Raw genomic sequence first — 9,294 nt, forward strand, 5'->3', positions numbered from 1 at the left:
TTATGCTGGTCTTTGTGTTTTGCGCCACCTGCGCTTAGCCCGCTGTACTACAGCCCGACTCCCTATCTTCTTCTTTAAGATCCCTTACTATTTAAATTCTGGCTTAAGATATTTATTTATTTTCAAGTGAGTGATACAGAGAAAGATTAGATGATAGATAGATAGATAGATAGATAGATAGATAGATAGATAGATAGATGATGGATAGAAAGAAAGAAAGAAAGAAAGAAAGAAAGAAAGAAAGAAAGAAAGAAAGAAAGAAAGAAAGAAAGAAAAGGAGATTAGAGCATCTTTCATCTCTGGTATGGTGGTCCTGGGATGGAACCTGGGACTTCAGAGTCTCAGATATGAAAGTCTTTTGCATAACCATCATTCTATCTTCCCAACCTTAAATTCTGGCTTCTAAGAAGTTTAAAAATCAAGCACAGGCCCCAGGGGGGAAAATGTGTGTGTATATCTTAGTTTTATTATCTTTGAGGGGTCTAGCTAAGCAGGTTGGGAGCAGAATTATGCTCATACCTTCGTTCAACTCAATGAGTAAAGACAGAATTTTGGTGACAGCAACAACTTTAATGAATTAGAACAACCCGAACCTACCAGAATGAATGAGAGTAAATCGTTCAGCTAACCCCAAACACCAGCGGGAGGGGGAGCCTGGAGCTTGCAAAATCCCCTTACGCACCAAAATGGGCCCCTTTTGTGTGCTTTCCTGCGGAGGCAGCAGTCAGGACTGTTATATATACTGAGAGTGCTTCCCCACTTCCCACACAGCGCCCAGCTCTGAGCACCACCCACCTCCCACTCATTCTTTCCAACATGGGAAAGGTAAGTGCTGGATATCTAAACTTCATTTCTGCTCCTTTGCAGCTTCTCCAGTGGGAGGTCCAAGTGTTCCTTGTTCTCCTATCTTTTGTTTTGCAGATCACCTTCTATGAGGACCGAGGCTTCCAGGGCCGCTGCTATGAGTGCAGCAGCGACTGTCCCAACCTGCAGACCTACTTCAGCCGCTGCAACTCCATCCGCGTGGACAGTGGCTGTTGGATGCTGTATGAGCGCCCCAACTACCAGGGCCACCAGTACTTCCTGAGGCGCGGGGACTACCCTGACTACCAGCAGTGGATGGGGCTCAGTGACTCCATTCGTTCCTGCCACCTCATCCCCCAAGTGAGTGTAGTTCTGACTCTGTCCTGGGTCTCTTTGGAAAAGAGTCTCCTTAAAAATGTCAACCTTACTGCAGAGCAGAAGGCAGAAACCAACCAAGGGTCTCCTGTCCTTCTAGAAGGGTGTCCTAGATGGAAGACCATTCTGTTTTATTTTTTATTTTTTATTTATAAAAAGGAAACATTGACTAAACCATAGGATAAGAGGGGTACAACTGCACACAATTCCCACCACCAGAACTCTGTATCCCATCCCCTCCCTGATAGCTTTCCTATTCTTTAACCCTCTGGGATTATGGACCCAAGGTCATTGTGGGATGCAGAAGGCTGAAGGTCTGGCTTCTGTAATTGCTTCCCCACTGAACATGGGCATTAACAGATTGATCGATACTCCCAGCCTGTCTTTCTCTTTCTCTAGTGGGGAAGGGCTCTAGGGAAGCAGAGCTCCAGGACATATTGGTGGGGTTGTCTGTTCAGGGAAGTCTGGTCGGCATCATGCTAGCATCTGGAACCTGGTAGTTGAAAAGAGAGTTAACACAGAAAGCCAAACAAATTGTTGACCATTCATGGACCTAAAGGCTGGAATAGTGCAGATGAAGAGTTGGGGGGGGTCTCCGTTTTGTAGATAGCTAGTAGGCATTTTTAGTTATATTCCAAAGGGCCTGTGGCTATACTAGTGTTTTTTGTTTGTTTTTTGCCTGAGCCTGAAATCTGATATGCAGGTGGATCCTAATTATTGTCTGGGGAGATGATGTCGTGGCTGGCAGAAGGACCAGAAAAATGGGTCAGGGAAGAGTAGCTCCCAAATATAGGAAAGATGTATAAATATTATTTACTGTAAACCCCATTGATTTGCTGTGATCTGAGGCCCATATTCAGCCTAGGAGCCTATGTGACCTTTGCATCCCTATAGATTATAGCTTCCTATAGGAATGTTCCAAGCTGCCCCAATATCAGGACCCATCTTCCTCAGGTGTAACATAGAGTATATTGTCCAGCCTCCCTTTGGAGGATGGAACATTCTCTACCATTGTTGACCCAAGTTGAGGGCAAGTTCCTATGGGGGCCCACAAAGGGGTCTATTGTGTTGTTCCTGATGGAGATGACTAGTAACAATGGAGAGAGGGATTTATTTGAGGTGGAAGACCAGTCTTGATGTGCTCTGTGGTGTTTAATTTTGAGAATATGTGTTCCCAGATTTTATATTTTAATTGTAACGCATGACTGATTAAGGAAGCGAAAGACATACGGAAGACAAGTCACTTTTGGTTCAAGATATAATTTCTTAAAGTGATCATTCTTTTTTTTTCATTTTTTATATTTATTTATTTTCCTTTTTTGTTGCCCTTGTTTTTTTATTGTTGTAGTTATTATTGTTGTTATTGATGTCATCATTGTTACATAGGACAGAGAGGAAATGGAGAGAGAAGAAGACAAAGAGGGGGAGAGAAAGATAGACAGACACCTGCAGACCTGCTCACTGCTTGTGAAGCGACTCCCTTGCAGGTGGGGAACCAGGGGCTCGAACCGGGATCCTTATGCTGGTCCTTGCACTTCGAGCCACGCTTAACCACTGCACTACTGCCCGACTCCCTAAAGTTATCAATCTGACCAACTCAGAAATTCAATATATCAAAATTAGTATTTGGGGGAAAAAAATCTAAGGGTTCTTTTCATAGTCTTGGCTTACTGTTCTATTTGATGATTCTTCTTGGAGAAGACAGACCCTTGTCTTCTGGTGTCTACTCTAACCTGCTGGTAAATGCCTGTTAGCTCACAGAGGAAAGACCAAATCCCAAAGTCAAGTTTGACAGAGAGTGAGTGACTGCAGAGTTCTTTAAAGACTGGAATGTGGGAGGCATGAGACATAGTGTTCTTTAAAGAGAACTTAAAGGGGCCAGGTGGTGGCGCACCTTGTTATGCTCACACGTTACAGTGTTCAAGGACCCAGGTTCAAGCCTTTGGCCCCCATATGCAAGGGGGAAAGTGGTGAAGCAGTGCTGCAGATGTGTGTGTCTCTCTCTCCATCTCTATCTCCTCTCCCCTCTCAATTTCTCTCTGTCTCTATCCAAAAATAGATAAATAATATGTTAAACAGAACTTAATGGAAATGATTCTTGCAGCTTAGAGAAATAAAGTGGAAATAAAGGAAGCCAGAAAGAAAGTTGAAGAGGTAAACAGAATTGAAATGGAGGTTATGAAAGCAAAAGAAAAGAAAACCCATCATCTTAGTATTTACAGGCCTGAAAAACCCCGGTTTTCATAATATACAAGGAACCAAAACACCCATTTCACAAAAAAAAAAAAAAAAAAATCACTAGCTGTTGATACCTTTTTTTTTTTTAATTTTTATTTAAGAAAGGATTAATTAACAAAACCATAGGGTAGGAGGGGTACAACTCCACACAATTCCCACCACCCAATCTCCATATCCCATCCCCTCCCCTGATAGCTTTCCCATTCTCTATCCCTCTGGGAGCATGGACCCAGGGTCATTGCGGGTTGCAGAAGGTAGAAGGTCTGGCTTCTGTAATTGCTTCCCCGCTGAACATGGGCGTTAACTGGTCGGTCCATACTCCCAGTCTGCCTCTCTCTTTCCCTAGTAGGGTGGGTCTCTGGGGAAGCTGAGCTCCAGGACACATTGGTGGGGTCTTCAATCCAGGGAAGCCTGGCCAGCATCCTGATGGCATCTGGAACCTGGTGACTGAAAAGAGAGTTAACATACGAAGCCAAACAAATTGTTGAGCAATCATGGACCCAAAGCTTAGAATAGTGGAGAGGAAGTGTTAGGGAGGTACTCACTGCAAACTCTAGTGTACTTCTGCTTTCAGGTATATATTTTGCAGTAGTTTACGGATACATGTGAACATAAGCTCTCTCTCACAGAAACTGGTGTATATCTAGGTTTTGGGACTTTGTTAGAAAGTGAACCACCTGAGATGAAATTAGAGTATACTATGAAAGGAAAGGTCTCACCCGAGTAATGAAGCTGAAGGGTTGTCATTCCACACGTGAAGTCTCTGGACACAGTCTGAAGTGAAGCATGTTGAGGTGGCAATCGTTGTGTTGATTAGGTTGTGATCGGCAGATGCAATATTATTTGATATGGATTGGGAGAGGCATGCGGGAAAATGGGCCCTATCCAAGGGTTCTAGGACTGGGGGAAGTAGAGGCTCTATAGTGGAGATGTGAGGTTCCTGCTGTCTTAGGGTTCAAAAAGACAATCGATAGTTAACGTTATCATCACATTATTTGGTAATTGGGTTAACTTTGAAAAGTCCTTTTGTTAGGGTTTGCTGTACAGTACCCAGTATCTTGTATATAGCTGTGCTATTGGATGCTTCTGATCTAGTTGGTCTAGGCTTTTGAGAGAGTCCGCATATCAAATACCTTTTTTAAGCAGAGTAATAAATACAGCTAATAAATTAACTTTTCAATGACTTTCACTTTTCTCCTTTGGAAAAAATCTTCTCTAATAATAGCACTGGAGTAACCCATTTTCTTTTTGGTGAAACCTTAATTTCCAAGGACCTGAGGCTGATGGGAAGAAGTTGAGGGCTGCTGAGTTCTGATCTAGCTGTAGTCATCCATCATGAGACTCACTGCAGTGGGCAATCTGAGGCTATAAAGGCTCTTTAACACTGTAACAAAGCTGGGTTCTGAAAGCAAACACAGACTGCAAGTACTTCAGGGTGGGTGTGACCAGGAAGGTGGGGAGCTAGAACTTTCCCATCTATGGATGTTCATTTATATCTTTTCTGTCTGCCACCCAGCACTCCGGCACTTATAGAATGAGGATCTATGAGAGAGATGACTTCAGAGGACAAATGTCAGAGATCACAGAAGATTGCGTCTCTCTTCAGGACCGCTTCCACCTCAATGAGATCCACTCCCTCAATGTGCTGGAGGGCTGCTGGGTCCTTTACGAGATGCCCAGCTACAGGGGAAGGCAGTACCTGCTGAGACCCCAAGAATACAGAAGATACCTTGATTGGGGGGCTGTGAATGCCAAAGCTGGTTCTTTTAGGCGAGTCATGGATTTTTACTGAATATTTACTTTCTCCACTTTTCTCCTTTAGAATCCAATAAAATATTTAGTTTGGATTTCTGGCACTTAACAGAGTTCTGCCTCTCTTTACATCTACATTTAACTACTCTTACCAACCATAAGGGTACTTGGTGAGACATAATGATGTGCTTTCAAGATGGGAGACAACATCTCTGAAGGGGAACAAAGTACTGGATATTATTGTCAGTTTCAGCTCCTGCCTTGTTACCTATCACGGGTCATCTTGCTCTCTGAAATACACCCTGAACTCCAGTTCACCCAGAGTACCACACTGATTTGATAGGAGATAAGTTTAAAGGATCAAGAAAGCACAACAATAGCAAGTGAAATACTAAACGAGCCTGCTCTAGATGAAGAGCCTTATCTTCTTTCCTTTCATTGTGCCTCAACTGTTAGTTGTACCAACATGGTTGTTCATTTTCTGTTCTTTTTGTCACCAGGGTTCTATCTAGGGTCAGTGCATGCAGGGTGACTGCACAACTTCTAGTGGTTTTTTTCTTCTCTTCTTTAACTTTCTTTTAATTTTCCTTCTTGGGGGCGGGGGGAGAGGGAGGAGAGAGAGACACCTACAGAACTACTCTACCACTCATGAAGTTTCTCCCCTGCAGATGGGGACCAGGAGCTTGGGCCCAGGGCTTTCACGTGGCAATTGGTAAACTCTATCAGGAGTGCCACCACCAAGCCCCAGTTGTTCATTTTTTTCTGATCCCCTTTCCTCTCTTGGTCTAGAGATCTCCATATTTGCCAGCAAAGTAGCTTCTAAACAGAGCAAGTATGTAATGTTGCTAAAACTGAGTCACTTTTAAGATTAAATCTATGTGCTCTTAATGACTATATTGTGACTAAAGACAATAACCAGAACAGTTTCTGGAAAACTGGTATAAGGCTAGACTATTTATAAAGATTCCTTGCTCAGAGTCAGATTCTTTAATGTTTTTATGCCAGTTATTCCTAAATCTCAGTTCTTCATGACTAATATTTCCAGTGCTAATGTGACTTGCTGAAAGCAATACCTAAGAGTCCTCTGTCTACCAATAATAATAGTTAAACACAAACTCGAAATCCAAAAGCATATTAGACTGCAGACATTTTACATCACTATCTTAATAGGGACAAAATCATGCACTTTAGATGGGAAAATTATTCTTAAACACCTAGACTGGAAACAAAAATATCATCCCTGGATGATCAAGTCTCTTTTTCTAACCTTTACTTATTCATTAGATAGAGACAGCTAGAAACTGAGAAGAAAGGGAGAGACAGAGAGGCAGAGAGACACCTGCAGCCTTGTTTCACTACTCATGAAGCTTCTCCCCTCCCCCCCCCCCCGTAGGTGAGGACCTGGAACTTGAACTTGGGTCCTTGTGCATTGTAGCATGTGCACTCAACCCAGTGCACCAACACCCTACCCCTTGATCAAGTCTTTCTTCTTAAGTAATATTAGTTTCTTTCATTCTTAGGACACTGGCAAGGAGAAGGGTATCCTTTATTTATGCTCAACTTAAAAGAAAAAAGTTAACACAGTGATATGATCAGGGGGATAGATTAGGTTCTAACTAACACAGGGACATGATCAAGGGGATAGATCAAGTTCCTTCCTGTTTATCCCTCCTCTCTCTAAAGCCCATATTGGAACTTGACATTATTGAAAGGGTCAGATGTTAGAATAGTTTCCTGCTGCTTCACTTGTTAGTACTTTTACTAGGAAAGATAGGTTAGAAGAACTTATGGTTTCAAAGAGAGAAATTAATAAAGGAAACAACAGGGTGGGGGGTAGATAGTAGAATGGTTATGCAAAGCGACTCTTTTACCTGAGGCTCCAAAGTCCCAGGTTCAATCCCTGGCACTACCATAAGCCAGAGCTGATCCCTACTCTGGTTAAAAAAATAAAAAATAAAAATAGGGGGCCGGGCTGTAGTGCAGCAGGTTAAGAGCACCTGGTGGGAAATTCAAGGACTTGCATAAGGATCCTGGTTTGAGTCCCCGGCTCCCCACCTGCGGGGGGGGGGGGGGGGGTCATTTCACAAGCGGTGAAGCAGGTCTGCAGGTGTCTATCTTTCTCTCCCCATCCCCATCATCTCCTTTCTCCATTTCTCTCTGTCCTAGCCCGAAACAACAACATCAACAACAACAATAATAACCACAACAATGATAAAAACAACAAGGGCAACAAAAAGGGAAAATAAATAAATAAATAAATAAATAAATAAATAAATAAATAAAATGTTTTTTAAAATAAAGAAAAATTCAGAGGGTAGATAGCATTATGGTTATGCAAACAGACTCTCATGCCTGAGGCTCCGAAGTCCCAAGCTCAATCCCCGGCACCACCATAAACCAGAACTGAACAGTGCTCTGGTTAAAAAAATAAAAATAATAAAAGTAAAATAAAATAAAAATAAAGAAAGTTGGGTGATAGCACAGTGGGTTAAGCGCACGTGGTGCAAAGCGCAAAGACCAGTGTAAGGATCCCGGTTCGAGCCTCCTGGTTCCCCACCTGCAGGGGAGTCGCTTCACAGGTGGTGAAGCAGGTCGGCAGGTGTCTATCTTTCTCTCCCCCTCTCCGTCTTCCCCTCCTCTCTCTGTCTTATCCAACAACAAGGACATCAATAACAACAACAATAATAATCACAACAATAAAACAAGGGCAATAAAAGGGAATAAATAAATAAATAAAAATTTTAAAAAATAAAGAAAAATGAATAAAGAAAAGAAGAAAATAATTGTGACTCATTATTACAAAGTGAGATATATAGGACAAGCTAGTATGCATAGGATATGTAGGGTAACACATATTATCTCCAGTTGTTGACTTGTTTTAGTGGAGTGAAACTCAGTACTATCAGAGATAGCTTCTGAGAGTGGAATGGGAGAAAAACCTACCTGATGGTACTACCTTATAAGGCTACTGTAATCAAAACTGATTGGTACTGGAAAGTAAATAGTGGAATAGAATTGAGAGCCCAGAAGGAAGCCCCACACCTATGGACATCTAACCTTTGGCAAAGGTGCCCAGACCACTAAATGGGGAAAGGAAAGTCTCTTCAACAAATGGTGTTGGAAAATTGGGTTGAAACATGCAGAAGAATGAAATTGAACCATTATATTTCACCAAACATAAAGGTAAATTCCAAATGGATCAAGGACTTGGATGTTAGACCAGAAACTATCAGATACTTAGAGGAAAATGTTGGCAGAACTCTTTTCGGTCTAAATTTTAAAGGCATCTTCAATGATACAAATGCAATTACAAAGAAAATTAAAACAAAAATAGACCAATGGGACTGCATCAAATTTAAAAGTTTCTGCACAACAAAATAAACCAACACTCAAACAAAGAGACCCTTTACAGAATGGGAGGAGATCTTTATATGCCATACATCAGACAAAAGGTTAATAACCAAAATATATAAAGAGCTCAGCAAACTCAGCAACAAAAAAACAAATAACCCCACCAAAAAATGGGGAGAGGATATGAACAGAATATTCACCACAAAAGTGATCCAAAAGGCCAACAAACACATGAAAAAATGCTCCTAGTCATTGATTATCAGAGAAATGCAAATAAATACAACAATGAGATACCACCTCACTCCTGAGAAGGTAATAGCAACAAATGCTGGAGAGGTTGTGGGGGCAAAGGAAATGTGGCAGAAATGTCAATTGCTCTAAGCCCTGTGGTAGAACAGTCTGGAGAACCCTCAGAAGGCTAGAAGTGGACTTACCTTATGACCCTGCAATTCCTCTCCTGGGGATATATCTTAAAGAATCAAACATACTCATCCAAAAAAAAATTATGTATACCTATGTTCATAGCAGCACAATTTGTAATAGCCAAAACCTGGAAACAACCCTGGTGTCCAATAATAGATAAGTGTCTGAGAAAGTTGTGGTATATATACACAATGGAATACTTCTCAGCTATTAAAAATGATGAATTCACCTTCTTCATCTCTTGGATGGAGCTGAAAGGAACCATGTTAAGTGAGATAAGTCAGAAAAAGAAGGATGAACATGGGATGATACCACTCATAGACAGAAGTTGAAAAACACTGCCATGACACC

At 41.7% G+C, this 9,294-nt stretch overlaps 1 protein-coding gene across 1 annotated transcript; it reads left to right on the plus strand.

Annotated features, from left to right (window-relative positions):
• The first annotated feature begins 816 nt into the window (after window positions 1-816).
• Window positions 817-5,273, plus strand: LOC103110968 (gamma-crystallin B). The gene is made up of 3 exons (XM_007520177.1): window positions 817-825; window positions 922-1,164; window positions 4,934-5,273. Exons 1-3 carry the CDS (start codon window positions 817-819, stop codon window positions 5,207-5,209), a joined length of 528 nt encoding a protein of 175 aa, XP_007520239.1. The 3' UTR covers window positions 5,210-5,273.
• The last annotated feature ends 4,021 nt before the right edge of the window (window positions 5,274-9,294 follow it).

The sequence above is a fragment of the Erinaceus europaeus genome, chromosome 7 (genome assembly GCF_950295315.1).
Source record: "Erinaceus europaeus chromosome 7, mEriEur2.1, whole genome shotgun sequence".
Taxonomy (NCBI): Eukaryota; Metazoa; Chordata; class Mammalia; order Eulipotyphla; family Erinaceidae; genus Erinaceus; species Erinaceus europaeus.